Source organism: Apaloderma vittatum, unplaced genomic scaffold (assembly GCF_000703405.1).
Source record: "Apaloderma vittatum isolate BGI_N311 unplaced genomic scaffold, ASM70340v1 scaffold2299, whole genome shotgun sequence".
NCBI classification, from domain to species: Eukaryota; Metazoa; Chordata; class Aves; order Trogoniformes; family Trogonidae; genus Apaloderma; species Apaloderma vittatum.
This window is the reverse complement of record NW_009734474.1, coordinates 35,176-55,956: the sequence shown is the minus strand read 5'-3', so window position 1 is coordinate 55,956 and position 20,781 is coordinate 35,176. Positions and strand designations below refer to the sequence as shown.

The 20,781-nt window shown below is 38.5% G+C and overlaps 1 protein-coding gene across 1 annotated transcript in view; it reads right to left on the bottom strand.

Annotated features, from left to right (window-relative positions):
- The window catches only part of KIAA1328 (KIAA1328 ortholog), a gene marked incomplete at its 5' end in the record, with an annotated part of 126,341 nt that overhangs the window by 74,253 nt on the left and 31,307 nt on the right, over positions 1-20,781 (bottom strand). Inside the window, one exon of the mRNA XM_009876270.1 lies at positions 1,302-1,429. Coding sequence (XP_009874572.1) covers positions 1,302-1,429 — 128 coding nt within the window. The remainder of the gene's footprint in view (positions 1-1,301; positions 1,430-20,781) is intronic.

Sequence of the window (20,781 nt, the reverse complement as noted above, 5' to 3'; positions counted from 1 at the left end):
TATACTAGGTGCTAACCTAGTGTATTTCAAGTTGAAAGATTAAGTATGGCAAAACCTGAACTGTTGGCATCATCCCAAACACAGCTGCCGTGGTGCTGTGGGACTACTTGTGCTCTTCTGGATTGTTTTTCAGAGATCTCCAGCAAGCTGCATATCACAGGCAAGAATACAGGCATCATCCATTCTCAGAGAAAAAGCTTCCTGTTTAAACTAAACATCACCACAAAATGGATGGCAGATAAAAATACAAAAGAATGGAAATTAAATGTTTATAACGGCTAAAAGCTTGACAAACAGCTCAATGCCCAACAACATATTTTACAGGAAAAAAAACATGAGCAGGATAAAAAACGATTCCTGATGCCAATGAAGTCAGGGAAGTATTACCACCTTTTTGCTGAATGGAATTAAAAATGACTCCTTTCTTCACAGGCACCCGAAACATAGGATCTCTCTGTGTAGTTTTGTTAGTAGGCAACTAGTGAGAGGCCAGAATCAGGCCACCTTCTGGATACTCTGGACTTTACTTCTAGCCCTGTTATAAGCCTTTAAGACTCTTCCAGAAAAAAAAAGGATCAAGATTCTAATCTATAGAAAAGGCATAGTCTTAGGAAGGATAGACTCTGGAGACGTGTAGATGAAAGCTACTGAAAATGAACATGGGGTAGAGTACTTGCACATGGAGCCTTCACTTCCAGGGTATAATCTGCTATCAGCAGGGATGTAAATCAAGTACCTAGCTATCAGAAAAAAATCTCAAGCGACCATGTTTTCAAGACTTTGCGTGCATATATCTGAGAAATATTTAACACATATCTCTAGTCAACGTTTTCTGTTTAAAAACTGCGTATATAATTATAGGTCTTCTATAAACAGCTCAAATCAGATGGCATGTCTTACAGACTTGGGAAAGCTCTTATTGACCAAATACATCATCTGTAACATCCCCTTCAATTATCAAAAGCCACAGTGAAAATTTGAAAGGCTGTATATTTTTCTGTTTAAGAAACAGGGCAGAAAACAAAAGAGCATCTTTACTTTTTCCTTAGCAAAGACATGGGTTCCTATGATTCCCACTCCATTACAACATTATGAATTAACTTCACCAAATTTATTGGCCCAAAACTTGGGGTTTTGTTTGTCTTCCCACAATGAATGTTTTAAGGAAACTTCTGGGAGGCCAGTCACAAAACAGTATTGGATGCTGTAAAATGCAAGACAATGTACTTGAAGTTACAGTTCTAGCAAAAGAGAAAAGATGTTTCGAAGACGTCACTACAAAAGGAGAAAAAAGAGCTTACCTTCTGCTCCTTTTCCTTAGCAGCACTGAGTTCAGAAAGGGAGAGCGATAGTTTTTCCTGCTGCTCAGCTAGGTACTTCTGATAAAGGCTCAAAAGTTCCTGGCATTCTCTGTACTGCTGCTGCAGAGGTGAGACATCTGAAGTTAAGGGAAAAATATACTTTGGTGAATAGTTAGAGTCAAACGTATAGCAACTCACTCTGTGTAAATATGATTTAAATCCATAACAGTTCAATTTAAAAACAGATACTGTGTGTTTGAGTACTGCCTAATGATGATAAACCTCCCTAGAGATGAATGTTCAAGTACAACCTTCTTTCTACTTAGATAGTGGAAAAAGAATTGCACAAATTCTTTTATTATTGGAAAAGGGACAGCAGCAGCAGGAGGAAGGTGATGACATTGTTTCAGTTGGAATAATTACAATCCTCTGATTTGTATTCAGCAAAGCCAAACACTACCAATGTTTATTTATAAATAAATAAATAGTCAGCCAAGTAAGTAAATAGTCCATTTTTAAGCACAGACATGGATTCACAAGCCCACATACCCAAATCCAATCGCTTTGCTTGAGCACCAAAAGCTCCAAAACCCACATCCACAGATGCTGCGCTACAGGCCCTTTAAAGACCAGAAATGATTTTTGAGCAGTAATCTGGAGAAGCAGCAACGGTGGTGTTTGCAAGGATATTAGCAAGCAACAGTGTCCTGCCTTGGTTGCAGCATTGAAATTCCAACAGGAGACAAATCTGCTCTTCACCTGTCATTGTGTAATTCCCTCCCTTGCTCATGTAGCATGGTAAACCATTTATGCTCCCCTCTCTCCCCCCTCACTTTTAATTATGCATGCAGATGGGATAAGGGCTCGCTGTCCAAAGAGATTACTCTGAATAAATACTTTAATAACAAGTCACTGCAATTAAGGTAGGGAACAAAAACTTCTTCAATCTATAAAATGGTGTTGAGTTACAGATTTCCTTAACATTTTTATGATCTAATCATTGCTTCTGGGCAAATTCATGTTGCAATCATTTTTGCCAATCACGGCTGCATAAATAACTCACTGCTTTGTTATTCCCTGTTATGACCCTGAGGTTTTTAGGTTTTTTTCTTCTTCTTCTTCTTCTGGGGGAGGGGGAGCCTTGCCACGGTTCTGCTTGTTTGTTTGTTTTTCTTTATATAAAAGGCTACACAGAGAATAAGCAAAAACATTTTAGGAAGGAATGGGAGGTTATTAAACCCCAGTGTTTAAGGCAATCAGGTGAGGTGCTAAAATACCTTTGCTCAGCACCTGAAAATAAGGGAGGGTACAAACAATGGTCTAAACAAGCTAATTGCTTTCCAGAACCCGCTTGCCTGAAGCCTGAGCTGTTTTACATTTCAGTTCATTTCATGAGAGAGCACCAAAAGGCTGAAGTGATTTGTGGTGGTCTCAGGAGTCTCTGCCAGCTATGATGTATATAAAAGGAATTTTTTATTCTGGTTGTAACCATAGGCAGTAATGTTTATAGTAGGTGAACATATTAGCCTGGACGCAGGGCATGAATTTTACTCTAGAAAAAGCCAGTTCATTTATACAGCCTAAGAGTTAAATGTCGGTATTTGAAGACAAATTATAGGGAAATTCATTTAAACCCATGTTATGTGGCAGAATATAAAAACAGACAGTCCTATCTTTATCAATTTTTTACAGCCCTCTTAATTCACTTTGCTTCTAGCAACCCGTTCCCCACAAAACTGGTTTTACCCTCTTCTCCCTCCAGCTAGAACAAGGAATGAATACCCTAAACTGCCTTGGGGCACACAACTGATGGCCATGCACCTTACCCTCACTCTTGCCACAGTGTTAATATCAGTTCTGCTGGAAAGCTATATTGCACTCACTCTCAAGCTTAGCACATATGTGGTGCAAGTGTACCACAAAAGAGATGCCGCCCAAATTGTGTTTTGCAGAACAAAGAGCCCTTGCTGTTGCTGTGTGTACGATGCCACCACCTCTTGCTTTCAGCCACCTAATTTACTTAAAATACAGCCTAAAACAAGACATATAAAATTAACATTAGGAAAGCATGCAAGCAAGTCCTGATTGTCCAAGGGTGACAATTCTATGATTCTGTGATAAAGGTTAGTTATATGATCATGAGCAGGAAGGGCAATAGTCAACATACGCTTGAGTGCCAGCCGAGATATCTCTGAAATTCTTCTAAGACTCGGTCAGCACCTGTAACTGTTAAAACTTCCTGTTTATTCCTGTCTAAATCTTGTTCATTCACACAATCACTCTGCATTAAGCCACATATTGTTACAGCTACCACAGTCTAAGAGTCCAAAGCCCTGCTTTCCTAACTAGGTAAGTAAACATGAAACTTCAAAGAGGAAAATAAAAGTTCATTTGCTTAAGACACATGCAGAATAAGTCTAAGTACAGTAATACTCCATAATGTACTGGTATATTTACTGTTGAATATGTTCTTAGGAAAAAAAAAAAGCGCCTTAATATTAGATCTTACTCTTCCATTCTGCTGAATTTTTGCTAAAAGCAGTAAGATGATCTTTTTTTTCCTCACAAATTAGCCAGGCAATATACAATACTGTGACAAAAATATTTAAGTCACTCAGATACAACAAGAGCACACATGTACTATGGCATTACAGTCTCTAAACAAATACATAGGTAATGATAAATATTTTCATAATCTGCTTTAAAAAGAAGATGTTATACAGGTGGAAAAAAAAACAACACTAAAGGACAAGTACTACAGATTTGCATTCCATGGAAAAAAGTGCCTTAATGCTGATATCAAGTATTTGTTCATGTGTTCAGGAGCACAAATATTGGATTTACAAGATGTTAGTTACCTGAGAAGTGGTACTTGGCATTTCACTGAATGGTAGTTTTATGCCCAAGAAATACGCATTTGAATGTATCCAAGTAACACATTTTATGTGGTTTGTTAGTAAAGTATTACAGTTGTATGTGGCAGGGAGGGGGAAAGAAAAATCAAAATCAGAAATGCAAAGGTTAAGATAGAACTGTATGTCATACTAGGAGTACTATATATTTTATAGAATAAATTAGTTAATTTCATCACTGCATGTAAGTCACAGAATTAAGAGTTCATTTATGGCTCTTAGGACATAATAACATCAGTGGAGATAGAGTTGGCTCTGGGAAAAGGGACTGCTGGAATGCAGCAGTAGCACACTTTCAGAAGCCAGGAATAGGGAGATGGACATTAGGCAGGGAACAAAGAGCTGCTTCTTAGCAGTGAAGCTTCACAAGAAGGCACAGCCAACATAATGCGCAGTTGCTGCCAAAAACACTCTCCTGCTCACCTCCAAAGCCTCACCATCTCAATCAGCTCTGCAGCTCTCCCAAATCCCTTACTCACTCCAAGGGCTCAACAAACTGACCCAGCAAGGCAAAAGGTCAGTCAAGCACAAAAGCTGGCACAAAGTGAGCAGAGGGAACAGGCAGCTGGGAGAGGAGACACCTACCTCTCCCAGCAGCAGTGGTGTGTATCTGCTGGTGTCCAACCACCTTGCAAAGTCTCAGCCTTACTCTTTTCTCCAGTTCCACTCCTAGGTCTCAGGCTTTTAGGTCTGCTCTACACCTACATCAACTACTCCCAGCTTACTCCTTGCTGAAATACTTCTAGCCTTCTCACAAGCTGAGGCAGGACAGACAGACAGTTTCTTGCTTCCCCAGAAACTGCGGCAACTGGGGAAGGGGGAAGAATTGGGAGAAAGCATCAGTCTCTGGCATACCACTGACCTTTCACTGTTTCCTGTACACTGTTTCCACTGCCTCTTTGACTATAAATGAGGCCCAGCTTAAAATCTGAAGTGTTTTGGTTTAGAGCATTCAGCAGCTTCCTAGAAAGTTTTCAAATTCTACACATCAGCCTCCACATCCTTCTGTGAGCAATGTTTACACTACAGCAGTTCAAACATCCACTGGTCTCTTGATCTGCAGTCAAGGTTTTCAGATGAAGTCAACATCAGACTACTCCACATAAGCCATTTGTTGCAGTTCTGCCTTTCTTAAACCACTTTTTGTAAAAGGAAAGAAAACAAAAAACAAATAAGGGAGAAGACCTGTTTAGAAAGAAGGGGAGGTTTAGCTTGTATCATTCAAGAAGAAATGTTTAGTTTTACCTCACTTTATTCTAAGGAAAAAGGAAATTAAAGCAGCCTCCAATCATGGGAATCTGGGGCTAGAAAAAAAACACTTTCTAGAAGCTATTAGCAAGAGAAAAGAACACTACTAATGTGGTATTTTGGCATTTAACTGAGTAGCAAAGGCCCTTCTGTATTTTCAGAGTGTTTGTGAGAGCTTCTCACCTAGTTACTCCTTCATCAATGGCTTGTCACAAGCATTTTTTGAGACAGGCGTGAGCTCTGGGGTTCCATTTTTACACATGGAAGAACTGTGGCACAGGGAGTCTTTTTGCATGTCTGTGCACACAGGTGCAGCCCAGCAGTTCCACACTCCATAAGCCAGCTCCAGTACACAAGTCTCGCAGCTGTAGGGTAAGTTGGCATGGCTCAGACACAGCACTAACAGACAAAATTCAGCTCACACCTTATTAGCTTACAGTGCAGGTTTTCCTGCATTCACCCATGCAGACAAACCCTAATAGACTTTCCAAGCATCAAACAGGATGCCCAGGGATGACTGATACCTGTAATCCCTCATTGCCTCTCTGACTAGAACCAGCCTTCCATTCAAAGCTGCATACTCTGAACTATGTCCAGAAGAGAAGAGCTAAATCTCCATCTCCAGCAACAAGATGCTCCAGTCCCATCAGATCCTATATTCTCTAGACTCAGAGATATGAAAAGATTAACAAAGCAAAAAAGGGAAGAAGTCAAACACCCACAAGTTAGATTTAAATTTAAATAAGACAGCAATAACTTACACTTTATGGTAGAGATACAAGAAACCTTCAGAGTTACGATTTCAGCACATGATGAAAGTTTTTTGACATCTGCAATCATGATCTAGTAGGCACAAAATGCTTTTTTAAAAAAATCTTTGCTTCAGGACATGCATCTAGTAAACTGGCTAGTTATCATCATATTGGCAGCTTCAGCAAGGACCAAACTCCCTCCACTGCCTCAAGTAGTCCCTTCAAGACAAAGGCTGTGAAAAAAATAGACTGAGGAGACACTGGGGAAGCACCACTGACACTAGGTTGCTGAACCTAGGCTGAGCACTGGTCTCCAAACAAAAATCTACTCAGGTAAGTTGCAGGCAAAACTGAGCTTCTCTGGCTGCCCTCTAACCAGTTGTCTATAAGCCAGACCTATTCAAGGAGCTGTGCACAACTACAGTAGCACAGCATTTCATGCCTCATCTAATTTACCTTGCTTTCAAGTTTTTGTGTTTTGTTTGCTTTGGGGATTTTTTTGGTTTTGTTTGGTTTTGGTTTTTGGTGGGTTGTTGGGGTTTTTTTTTCAGTTTGGCTGGAGCAGCAACACTACACCGTTTCCAGGATGTGGTTGGACTGTGTCTGGCAACTTAGAAAATGCCAAAGCAGGCTCACATGTGTTTAATAGGCATCTGTAACTTTGGCAGCTTGTACTACTACAGTATTACATTGCGCTGTAATTCAGTGGCCCAAAAAAGCCTTAAAATGCTCCTGCAAGAGCAAGAAAGCATTTCACCAATCTCAAGCAAAAGCTAAGACCTAGCATAGCTGAGTCTCCAAATAATACTATCCATGTATCTACAACTAAGACTCAAGCTACTTCTAAAATACTCAGAATACAAGGGAACAGAATTCACAGAGTCTGCAGTCCCAAATGCCCACGACAGCCTTGTGGCAAATTCCAGTACAAGTGTGCTTAGTTTGAAGCAGGCCCACATTTTTCCATGCATCACCCAAGCATGTAGTTTTCAGTATTTTGACACATGAAGCAGTGAGGTTTACTTTCTACCTTAATATTTTGCATATCAATAGCAGAAAGATACTGTGCCTTTTGGGAAGGAAGCAATATGTATGTCATTCTGATTTCCACCTGCAGGGTCTCTTCTTCCGAACCAAAGAAAGGATTAAAATAACGCAGCTTCAACTACTTACAAATGAAAAGTCATATGAATAAAAATAAACTGCTGGTATTAATGAATTAACATCTAAAAGGAATACTTTTAAATATCAACTAAGATATTCTAAGCTCTTTCCTTCAGCATTAAACAATTATATATTTCATTGCAAGCTGACCCACATTTAAAATACAGCTTGTGTTCAATACATATAGAGCTCTGCGCTTTGACAGTCTCATCTCAGAAGAGCAACAACAGCACTGTATTTTGGAAATCAAACTATCCAGGCACAGATCAAAGTCACCTCTAACATGTTTCTTCTCCTTCTAAAATTAAGAGAAGCAAAATAAGTAGCTTGAACCTATGTGAATCATTGTTCTGCAAAAGGGCGAAGAGTAGTAACTTCTATGAAGGTTTATTATCTAAACTCTGAAGAGGCTGCAAAGACTGAAGGTAATAAAATGTTTTATGAACAACTCCACTTTGCTCATTCTTATATAACTGTGTTTATGTGCACTCCCTGGCACAGTGATGCTAAGAACCTGTAGGGAACTTTCTGCACATCCACCCTTCAATATATTAAAGAAATCACATGGTGTGAGCTTGAACCTTATGAGCCTTCAATTCAAAACACAATCTCCTTCTGATTCAACATCCTCAGGAAGCACATTTCTGAAAACACTATCAACAAGCAAGTCACAATAAGATAGAGAAATCTCCACTCTGAAGCCTAAGAGTTACATTTTAATTTACACTTGAATATTTTAATACTGTTATCCAGTCAGTAAATTAACTCAAGATGAAAGAATAAAAAGGGAAGAACCACAGGAAAAAAGGCCATAAGGTCCACAAAAGTTAAGAACTTCACTTCTGTTTGAAGCATCAGCATTATGTTGTCGAATGCCACAGCTCTCATATAAAGGAATTAATACATTCCCATTCTGTTTGAAGGGAAATTAAATTTACATTCTTTGAGAATATGGTATTGTAATTAGTTCATGACTTGATTACACTTTGAAGTGAGCCAAGACTGCATATGGCGCATACAAATTAGTTAAGTTACAGTTACCTACCTAAAGAAAAGCTATGGAGCTAAGAAAGTTAGGGACAAAGACAGGGCAGTCCTCTGGAGCTTTCAGGAAGCATCAAATTCAAATCTAGTCTCTGGAGTTACTGATATCATGCAGGAACAGAAACAAATTAAAAAAAAAAATAACTGAACAAATAACAGTTTCCTAAACAGCTGAACGAGCTGTTTTCAAAAAATTATCTTTCCATCTCCACCCATACCACCTGCAGGGAAACTGTTAAAATTATCTTTAAAAAAAAAAATAAAAGCAATAAAAGAAACAAGATTTCCTACCCTGGTTAAATTCACCAGTATGATTTATTCCTAGTACTTGGAAATTTTTTTAATTTCTTTTATAGACAGCCTGAGTTTTATATCATCTACTAACATGCTCTGTTCCATTCAGATGACAAAATTCTCAATTTCACTTTAAAAATACTGAAGAAATATTAAGATGCACAATAAAATATAGTGTGTCTAAAATTGGCCAAACAAAAAAGATAGTCAGTATGATTTGAAGAGAGCAAGGAAAGTGTTTAAGCCGAAAACTTAGTCCCAACACAACAAATGAGAGAAGTCTCTATCACACTTTCAAAATGCAAAAGTAGTTTAGGGTACAGGATTTGATCCCATGTATTGAAAAATCCTTTCCAGGGGATATGCCAATCAAACTGGACAGCTTATCTGCCATGTTCTCTGGTTCAAAGGTGGGTAAGGACAAAAATATCACACGCCATCATATGCCAGCAGATGTGCCTGAATCAATAAATGCAAATACCAGCTCAGAGCTGGCACTTTCCATTCCAAGTGGAAAACACATCTCCAGCCTTATCTCCATTAATACAAAGAAAAGGATACTTACAAGCAAGGAAAATAAAGAAAGATTTATTCTGCAGCCCGGCTGTATTAACAACTTTCTAGCAAAACATAAAGAACAACACAACACACAAAAGGCAAGTTGTGCCACTATACAGACCGGCAAAAACACGCATCTTAATAACAATGAACCCGATGACAGAAAAAATAAGAACATGAATACACTAAATGCAGACCCCACAAATCATCTTAACGAGGCACTGGTTTTGGGACGAGCCATAGAATTCTTTTACTTTTGGCTTAAGAGCTGCCACGGCAGGAGACTTTCCTCACTGGCAAGGAAGAGTTTGTTCAGAACATACCCACTCCTTTCAGGGTAGCTCTCCCACCGTCTTATAGTGACTTTCAGGATTTAAAGATGTCCTTTGACACTTGCTTAGACAGCACAGCTACCTAGCCTCTTTCTTTGTAAACTGTTAAGGAACTTGTAACTTATGTATTTGTCTATCAGTCAGCAAATGTACGATCCTTTTTTACGGAAAAAAGGAGCCTGGAGATTCAGCCATATACAATTTCTGTGCAAAATAGTCCCAGCATCTGAGAACAACACCACACATTTCATCATGTAGGACAGAAAATAATCTCAACCTGTGCTGTGTGAGAACATAACGCCAAAAGAACGTATCGCACCTATCACCATCCACACACACAAAAAAAGAGTGCTGTTTTTTCCTTTTACATATTTAGAGTGCAAAATCAAACAAATAAAAGGAACACTGCATAATTTAGCTTCCATTTTCTATCAAATTGCTCATAATGGTAACCATAAAATGATAACATTCTACCATATGTGCATCTGCAAAGCCGACAAAATCACTGGTCAGCCACGGCGACAAGAAAAATGGACCTGTTGCTCCATCTAGTGACCTCGCAGGATATTACCACTCTCCCAACAACTTGCACAGAGCACTTGTCAAATTTTGAGGTTAATTTTGCTACTGAAAGGCATCTAACACATCACTTTGAAACATGAAAATCCACCTTGCAATTCTCCTGCTACCGTTCTTCCTCAAATTACGTTCCCGTTCGTCCACACAGGCAGTCACAGCTTTACATAAAATACCCATCACTGGAAATACTTGCTGTTTTAGTTGCAGGCCTTCTGTGAGAATTAAAAAAAAATCTTTCACAGTTGCCACTGTTACTGTTTACAGAAAGCCATTTGTCATATCAGTACTACTCGATATTAAAACAGACATGTTCTTTAATTTGACAATGAGCTCCTGGCAGAAGCCCGAGGAGAGATAAGGTGCTTTCAGCCTATATGGGAATTCAGGTATCCAAAAAAGCTCAGCCTGTTACATTTAGACACAGTAATAGAAGTTACTTAATAGGATAAATGTGAGCTCACAGTCAGATGCGTGGAGGAAAGGGGATGAAGAGGCAAAAGAGAAATGGAATCTAAAATCTGAACTTACTGAAAGCAGAGCTACAGCACCTCCATCTCAATGAAAGAATGTACATAGTAAATCAAAAAGGTGTCTGCTTTGCAGAGAATGAGAATGGAAGATCACAAAACATCGACTCGTTTTATTACAAAGCTAATCAGGTTTGGTCTCGGTTACTATCAGAATGGAGATCACCTGAGAATACACACTGGTGCCTGTCTTGTTGCTTCCTCACAGGAAACAATCAATCATCACTTAATTTCATATATTTGATGTCTCTCACTGAACCTTTTTATTCCAGCCCTCAAGTAGGAATAATGCTCACAGAGAAAAGCAGAGTCTCCTTCAGCCAAGCTCCCACCACTCTTAGAAGAAGAGATTCCTTGTTTGGTCCATACTGGAATGGAAACCTGGCCACTATGGGGAATTCTTTTGTTTGCTGCTTCCCCACGTGGTTGCCTCTATCCTGCACAGTCAGAGCCAGGCTGGGGTTTTTCAGCTTTCTTTTCCTCTCCTTTTCAGCTAGAACATACTCAGACAGAAGCATGTAGATTTTAATGTGACTGTTGGCAAATGATGCAAGTGGAGAGATGAAAATCTGTAGATGTTGCTGGCCCAAAATAAGAAAAAAATAAAATACTCATGACCCAAGAAATCTTGCCCTTCGTACAGAACTGCCTTCAGTGTTTTAACTAGAACAGCACAGAATGTAAAAATCGCCAATCACGCTAGATTTTTTTTCCCCCCCCTTTAAAACTATTGCTATTTTGACAGCCTTTCTAACCTTGTTAGAACACAATCTGTTTGCACACTGTCGATAAGAGAAATGCAATGCTCCTTTTCCTAAAAGGCAGCTGAGGTCAAATTAAACTCCATATAAGCACACTAATACTAATTTTAAAGTAGGTGTTCCCATACCCAAAAAAGGAAAGTATTCCATGTCAGAGTGCTACAAAGATCATATTTTCTATCACGTGCTATATACATCTCTAATTAGATAAGTATTTCAGAATGATTTCAAATGTTTCAGAAAGTTAGTCCTTTTTTGTAAAATCTGACCTTAAACATAGCAAACTGAGAAGCACTGCTTTCACCAAACTAAAGCCAGTGAAGAAAAGATTTAATAACAGCCTCATTATAAGGTTCATCGTTGTAGGACTATTTAATATACAAGATTAACACATCTTATCTCCCACTTTCACTGAAACCTATTATACCCCTCATTAATACATGCACATTTCTACATCATTTAGAGCATTAAGGCCTCAAATAGTATTGTCTGAAACAGGGTGTGTTCTGCTGTTCTTCCCAGTGGTAGGGTCCTTTTGCAGTAACAGTACAGAAAAATAAGCATCATAGCTCAAAATGGAAGACAGGGCTAGGTAAACAGGGCTGCTTAAAACTGAGAGAAATTAAAAATAAAAGTAATTAGTTTTGCCAACACTCTTGATTTCATTTCTTGACTTCAGTTCCCTGACACCTAGACCAAAAGGTGATGCATCCACTTATTTTAAGACAGGAAACTTCTACCTTCCTAATCTAATAAATAATGATACTCTTTCCTCCAGACAATGTGACGTTTAGAAGTAGGTAAAGTGAACCATGCCTTCGCAAATTAACACATATTTTACCGCTCTCCAGATCTGGATCATCAGAGAAGAAAAGGACGCTGTATGGTACAAACTGAGCAACATTTTCCCAGATTCCATACATTTGTATTCACAGATGTAACAGGACAGACCACAACAATGTACCTTAATATTATAGGAAGAGAAGGGAGTCAGATAAGGAAAACCAGACATTTTTACATACTTAGTTCAGGAGAACTGTTATAAGCCAGATAAATATGGGACTCAGCAAGACAGAAAATTTCTATTGGAAGCATTTCAGGACAAGGAATATGCATTTGTCCAGGAACTGAACAGATTCAGATATTTACAAGCTCTTCTGTACTTCTGCCCACCAGTTTCCAGACAAAGAAATGGAGGAGATTTTTCACAGAGTTCCCCTAAGCTGTGGAACTGCTCTCAGTAGGAGGTTGTAAATGCTTAAAGTTTCCATAGACTCAGCTAAACAAATTCATAACAACAAAAAAAAAATCCATCCAGTGCCATCAAACACAGAGAAACATTCTGTATTTGTTAATTGGAGTTTTCTGGACACTAGAAGACTTTTGGAGACAAGTATTACTTTTTGCTTATCCTGTCCTTATTCTTTGTCACACACTTGGGGCCATTATCTGCACTAAACCACCAAACTCTGATGTTTTGACATCATACCAACATTTTATCCTCTCAACATACTACAATTAACGTTATGTTAAAATCTGCTTAGTAAAGATACCGCTTCTCCAACCATCCAAAGAGAATTGATATCGCTCATAAATTATTAGAAAGCAGTTAATTCCAGTTCCCTCACAGCTGACTTTCTGAAGCTAACCTATACCAACAAAAGGTTTCAAAATCAAATGGTTAATATCTATTGAACAGGAAGAAAACAAATGACCTGGAATGATTCTATTTGCAAGTACTGACAGCAAAGACTTAACTTCTCAGAGACAAATGTACAGGTCCTGGGATTTTTCTACTGTTCTTGGAAATAAAGATGCTTATTCTGGCTGATTTGTTTTGTATTAGGAAAAGGGTCTTGCCAGGACAGGCTTATTCACAGAGTGACATGACCCATACACATTTACTTTTGTCTTTTTGCACGTTGACATGCCTTCAGGTAAAGCAAGTTTCACGAGGCTCTGGAAGTGCTATTGCCTGCAAGAAAAACAGTCATCCCTATATCCTCAGGTTTATTACTGCAGAAGAATAGCTGGCATTCTGGAGATCTTGTTGGCTTCTTACATAGAGCATACCAAGACATTCAGCTGGATGTGTATAAACCAAGGAAGTCTAGTGTATTGGTGTGGAAGAGAGAGAACCTCTCCTCCACAGCTGTAACATTTTTTTTTCTCCATTATAGTTCTCCATTTCTCTTAAGGAAACATTGGTGTTAGCCTTAAGGATATCAATGCTGGAGGGCCAATACTCCAGAAGATGTGAATTCTGAAATCTAAACTCAGAAGTGCTCATCACAAGCAAAAATAGCTCCAAAGAATTTGCATAAAGACAGTTAATGGCAGCAAAAAAAAATGATACTTACAGATATCCTCCTCTCACAGGATTAATATTTGAATAAGCAAATAGTTCTTCAGCAAATACTTTACTTACTGCAACACAGTCAGAATCACAGTCAGATGCCTCCATCCATACAGTCACTCTTCATAAAAGCAAGACCAAAAAAATCTGTGACCCAGTGTGTCTGCAGATAATGTAGACCTCACTACAGACACTTTATTGAATGGTTTGGTTTGGAGGGGACCTCAAAGATCATCTCGTTCCCACCCTCCTGCCATGGGCTGGGACACCTCCCACTACACCAGGTTGCTCAAAGCCCCTGGCCTTGGACACTTCCAGGTAGGGGGCTGCCACAGCTCCTCTGGGCAGCCTGTACCAGTGTCTCACCACCCTCACAATGAAGAATGTTGTCCTTACATCTAATCTAAATCTGCCTCCATCACCCCTTGTCCTATCACTACATGCCCTTGTAAAAAATCTCTCCCCACCTTTCCTGTAGCTCCTTCAGGTACAAGAAAGCCTCTATAAGGTCTCCCCAGAGCCTTCTCTATTCCAAGCTGAACAATCCAAACTCTCTCACCCTACTCTCGGAGTGGAGGTGATCCAGCTCTCTCATCATATTCATGGCCTCCTCTGGACTCACTACAATAAGTCCATGTTCCTTTTATATTGAGAACTCCAGAGCTGAATGCAGTACTGCACGTCAGATCTCATGAGAGCAGAGGGGGAGAACCACATGTTTTGACCTGCTGGCCACATCTCTCTTGATGCAGCCCAGCATGCGATTTGCTTTCTGGGATGCAAGAACACATTACCAGATCATGTTTAGCTTCTCATCAACCGAGACTGCAAGTCATTCTCCTCTTAGAAGAGACTAATCAAGTGAGCTATACTGGAAAGGTCTTCCTGTAGAATACATTCTGGTGATTATAATAAATTCCTGAGCCATCAAACCAAAGACACTATAAGAAAATGGGAAAAAATATTCAACATCAAAAGATTTTATACAATAGGGGCCTATAAAAATCAGATAAAGTAGGAGTATTTTTCAGACCAACAGGTCATCAATATAACCTGAACATCAGTCTATAGGGAATCTGTTTCTTGCCAATAAGTAGGAAAGGATAATTAGCGTACGCAAACATCTTTAAGGGCCCTAGACTAGAAGTGATTGGCTTTTAAAAAGAGGACTATAAATAAATAAAAATAAATAAATAAATAAATTTACAAAAAACCAAGCAAACAAGTCTAGAGAGCTACTTCCCTTGCAGAAGTTCAAAACACAAGACAGGAAACAGTTCAGTGAACAGTTCAGTGAACCAGAATTCAAGATCCTACAGGTCTCGGGTGATACTTCTGCTAAGGCACAAAAGCATGAACATTCAGAGAGGTGTTCTCATTGATAAGCATCACTGAGACCACTGAAGAGTGATAGCCTCCAAAGAATTAACTTCTGAAGTGCAGGATTAATTTAGAAGCCAAGACTGCAGCACAGTTGCTCACTATCTCTCTGTAATTGCAACAGATCAAGGAAACAGCCATACCTTTTCCATCCCAAATGGAAACTTATTCACATGCTAAAGGCTAGGAAGCTTCATCCCTGTAGTATCTGAATAGCTTACAGGTATCAACGGACTCACTGTCATCAACCCTGCATGTTCACTCTACAAGGAAGGTCACATTTCACAAAGGGGACACGAATTACTGAGCAGGTATGTGATTTACATAACTTCACAGAAGTCTGTGCAGCACAAGTAAGAGAATTCACGCGTCTTAGATCTCAGAGTGTTTCCATAACAGCTTGCAATGCTATTATTCCAGGGCCATTTTCTGAACTGTTGTGCCTTGTACTGGCAATGCAGCTTTGTGGTCAGTCTCCCTGACAGTTTGATCTCTAGCTAAAACAGAAAAAAAAAAAAAAAAAAAAAAAAAAAATAGAATGTGCGCTTTCCTGTTTCCTTTGACAGTTTTCACCAGTAAAACATTTCATATATTCTTGCCTCCCCCTTCCAAGGATTAAGGTGAGAGAGAGCCGAAGCAAAATAGGGGCAAAAATTAAAGCAGTAACTGTACCATAACACATCTGCCTCTGAAGTGAGAAAGAACAGACAGCACCAAAACGTCTTCAGATCTGACAGGTTGCTCTGCTACCAATCTGCACTAGCAGGTGAGACATGTCACTCCACGACAAGTATCAGAAATAAAGGAGCTTAATGCAACTGCATTTCTCTCTATCATGCAACAGGAGACGACAAGCACTTCTAACAAAACGTGGAGATTTTTCTCCCCTGAGCTGCAAAGCTTTAAAATTAGCACTTTCTGTGTGCTTGTTCTTTTAATGTCTGCATTTATTAAGGAGCAAAACAACCATGCATCTGAAATGCCAGAGAAATATGGATCCATAAATAATGCCACATTCCTACTCGCACCTAATCTAAATATTTATGTAGTAATTTACCAGCTAAAGATGCAAACTATTCTTTAAATGTTACATTGTATTAAAGGTTAACCACATGGCATGTTTTATTATGAGGCTCTGAATTATGTTTAATGCAAGTTTTTTATTTTCAGTGGAAGTTCTGGTGTTGAAATGGATGGACAGAGGCAAGGAAGTCTAGTCACCTCTCAAAAGATGAATGCTGATGTTCAGACTTCTTCAATATTTTTTCAGACTACATAGCCATAGGCCATGCAACTCAGCAGCATACTGATTCAGAGGAAGGGCTACCTTCTTCACAGCTAGAAGTGCTAGAAATAGATCTATTAGTGAGGATTGGTTCTCACAGCAAGACTGATGATGTTGGGTTTCACTTTGAAAAGCAGCCTCTACCGAAATCAGCACCAAATAAAAAGGCTGCGTACATACCCCTAAGAAAAATGATAAATCTAACACCAGAACTGCTCCCAGTATAAATACAAACCCTTGGATTTCATAAGTGCTAGGTGTAGCCTCATCTTATCAGTGACATTAATGCTTATCCGCCCAGTACCTTACACACTCCTCACTCAGTCCTACAAAATCCAGCTTCTCTTTTACTTCATATCCTGGTACAGTCATCATCACATATTTATGGTCTTAACTGTTCCTTTTGGTTCCTCCTTGAGCTCTCACCTTCATGCCTTCTGTTCCTAAAACCTTCAATATTAGACATAGTTTCCAACTTATCTTCTATTTCTCTCTTATACGAGGCTTTCTTTAGAAATATCGCTTTCCTGACTTCGTTTCCGATTCTCTTGATTCTGCATGATCTTCCATACTGAATACTTTCTTCATGTCATCACTCTCCTCGGCTGCAAGATCTTTGAAGCTCACTACAGACTCAGACATTTAGGAACTGATACAAAGATTTTCTTGTGTTTCATTTTTTCCATTTACACTACACTGAGTAAGATCCATTCTCGTGTGACTGTTCTAAGCCTATCAGTCTGACAGAGTTTCTGAGGTTGCAGAATGGGGGAGGGGGGGAAGGAAATACACTTAAGTGCTGTTCTAAGTAGTAAATATTTTCCAGCTTGGAGAGGATAAGAACAACTTGAGCACTATTGCAAATATTACCACTTCCTACCTCAAAATCCTAGTGGGAAATAGCCCAGCTCTAAGTACAAAGTATTCACAAATAAACATTATGACATTTTTTAAACTTACTCAGGTAAGAATATAAACAATAGGGTTGGTTAGAAAACACTGCTCAACTTCTCCATATTTCATTTGTGACTGTTGAGGCACACACCTCTAACTCATCAGCAGGGAAGGCTCATTTTTTCTAGATATAGTCAATCAGACAGAGTAACATGAGGAGATCTGTTAATGTTCCCTGCTTCAGCAAGACATGAAGTGCAGACTTACTGATGGAATCTGCATTTTTGGTTCTCATTTGTTCTGCTGGAATAAGCTTACCAATCTGAGGCAACATTTTCAGGCACTGGTATCTTAATACCATTGCTCTCTGGGACTATTCATTTTCTCCACCTCACCACATCCAGATCAAGGAAACTTTGGCAAAAAAATTTAAGAAGCTGAAAGCATAAACATTCATTCTTAGGATGCAGCAGAATCTTTCATTTCAATGATATACATAAGTACTCAGAATGTATTACAGCTGATCAGTGTAGTAGAGGTATAGAATACTACTGAAAATAGACCTTATTTGTATGCACACCATACAAATACGTTAAAATCTGTAGTTAAATATGTTGTTGGAGTTAAGTAGCTTTCATAGAAGAGAATCATTGCAATTATCAGTAGTAATGGCAAATCCTCTGATACAGACGTTTACTTCCTGTTTCAAGAATTACAGCAGGAAACAGTCCTGTTAAAAATACTTGTCTAGCATCAGCTATAGTGTTCCTATTTGTTACACTTAAGTGTACAACTTGTAACAAAGATAGATATCTATTTTCTCCTTTCAGCATACCTTAAGGTATTTAAAATATTTAGTCAACAACAAAACGCCTGCCACTGTATTTTGTTACAAGCCTTCTCTGGCTACAGTTCTACCTCCCCGGCTTAGAGCTGGAACACAGAATTAGTCATCTCTAGGAAACAGAAAGCATTAGCTTTTCATCACAAAAAGTTCAATTAAAACCCATCTGAGAGAAGCTGAGCCACTACTTTGCTATATTTTTTTTTCCATTCCCTGCCTCTTGATAGCTAGGCTAAACCTAAATATCACTAACTGCTGTGAACACTAATAAGTAGAGTCTATGTACAGACCTGTCTGTAGCGAGTGCATCTATCAGTTCTGCTGCATGGGGAAAAAAAGAAAACAAAGCAAAAGGCACTGACATACAGACACAGTTTCCTCCCAATGCCCACGCATTTAGTTCTTGCCGAATTCTTTTGGAAAATGGTAGAGGTGGAACTGCCTACTCAATTTCTTAGACTTCGCTGTGCTCCTTCTATTTCTTACAACATGGCAAATACTGTCTCTACACAATATCCCTAGTACTTATAATGCAAAACACTTTATGACACTTCTGGCTCTGGGAGAAAAGAAAATGAAGCATGAAATAAGAAATATACTAGCAGAACAATATTCATTGACACTGGTAAATCTGTATAGTGTTGCACCAGGAAAGAATTAGGTATTTGGGTTTTCAGGCTTTTTTTAATATGTTTGCCCAGCTTTTCTGATGTCAATTGTATGTCAATCCTTGCAGCTTTTTCTCATGTAACATACAACCCAGAAGCCAAACTCATCAAGTCATGCTCAAATCCAACAGATTTATATATTCTCATTTAAATGACAAATATTTTTCTGGCTATCTGAATTATTGTATTTTTTGAAGAGTCTGAGCCCAAACATAGAACTAGCAGTAATGTTTTCTTTTCTAGCACGAGTCAAGAACTAGTAATAATATTTTCTTTCCTAGCAAGAGTTAAGGTAACAGATTCACAAACAATAAAGTCATAAACACAGAACAAAACTCATAAAAAAACCCATCTTGGCTGAATAAGGATTGACCTTATTTGAAAAAGATTTTCTAAACCGAATTCTTTGTTTCTTGTAGTCTGTATTGAAATTGAAAGAAAATGCTCAAAAAAAAAATCATATTCTTAAAGTCTAGTATATACTGGTGATATACAATTTAACCTCTGTTAATTTGGCCAGCCTTAGACTGATACTGGAAAATATTCTCTCACACTGTTTCTAACACTCAAGTGCTAAAAATCCTGTAGAAAAATATAGAGGCAATGATAAAACTCTAAAAAGTGGTCACATCTAACAAGTTGGGCAAAGTACAGCTGAAAGAAAATGCAATGCATAGTATAAAAGTTTTTTCAGGGCAGACTTCTGAACCTCAGTCCCATCTGGGAGTGATCCGAATCAGCTGTTTACAGCTCGTCCTGATCTGGCAGCGGCAGGAAAGGTTCAGTGGACTCCACACTACTGAGACAGACAAAACAGAGACTCGCACTTCTGCAGCAGGTCTCCAAAGCAGAAGCAGATTTATTCATATCAGTTAAGCAAGAGTAGAACAGATTGTATATGACCGCCTGATGCTTTATGCCACAAATTCAAAAAAGTCTCAAAAACACTATTTGCTTTTCTTTTGGACTATAATAATCAGTACATCTCCCTTCAGATTCAACTTGTATTACTGACACCTTACAAACAGCGCAGGAAAGATATTCCTCTTTTTTTTTTTTCCTTTGCATGGGAAAACACCTCCGTATATTAGAGGACGGTACATCACTGGGTGAACTATAGCTAGAAATGTGGCTGTAAGTCTTAACAGCTAACTGACAAAGGCTTAAATCTTTTATCACTGATTTGCTTGAATAATATATCAGACTCACATTAATTTAATAGGCAACTTGGAATACGCATCCTAGATTTACCAACGATTCTCTCATGAGGAATTACTTAAAGTAAAAAAGGTACAAAATAAGTGGCCAAAAAAGAAAGATAAATGTTACAACATTCATTACCATCAGGCCTAGTACAATATTGATTGTGTCATAGCTACAGCACTGGGAATTTATACTGGGAAAAGTGAAAAAAAAAAAATTTTAAATCACTCTATCACCACTTTCTTGTTTTCTTTCATTAGTTCGAGGAAGGATCATCACATCTGCAGTTTTACCTCCCTTCAAATCTACCTGGACTTTTTCTGAAGGTAAAAGTTGATATTTCACAGCTTCTAAACTGTTTTCAAAGATTACCACTTTTGTTCTCATGTATTTCTAAAGTACAAAATGAACTACTCCAGCCACCATTTACATGATAAAAAATATATATATAATTACAACTACACAATTTAGGACATCAAAAGAATATTCTCATACTGTGAAGCAACCTTATTTATAGGTGGCCACAAATGGACAACAGAATTTTATTCAATTTACTTAAGGCAGGAGGGTTTGGATACTACCAGGGGAGACAGAAAAAAACAAAAGATTACTTTCAACGTCCAATGTAGGTAAAGCTACCAAAAGTGGTGGGGTCTTACCCATAAGAAGCCATATGGGG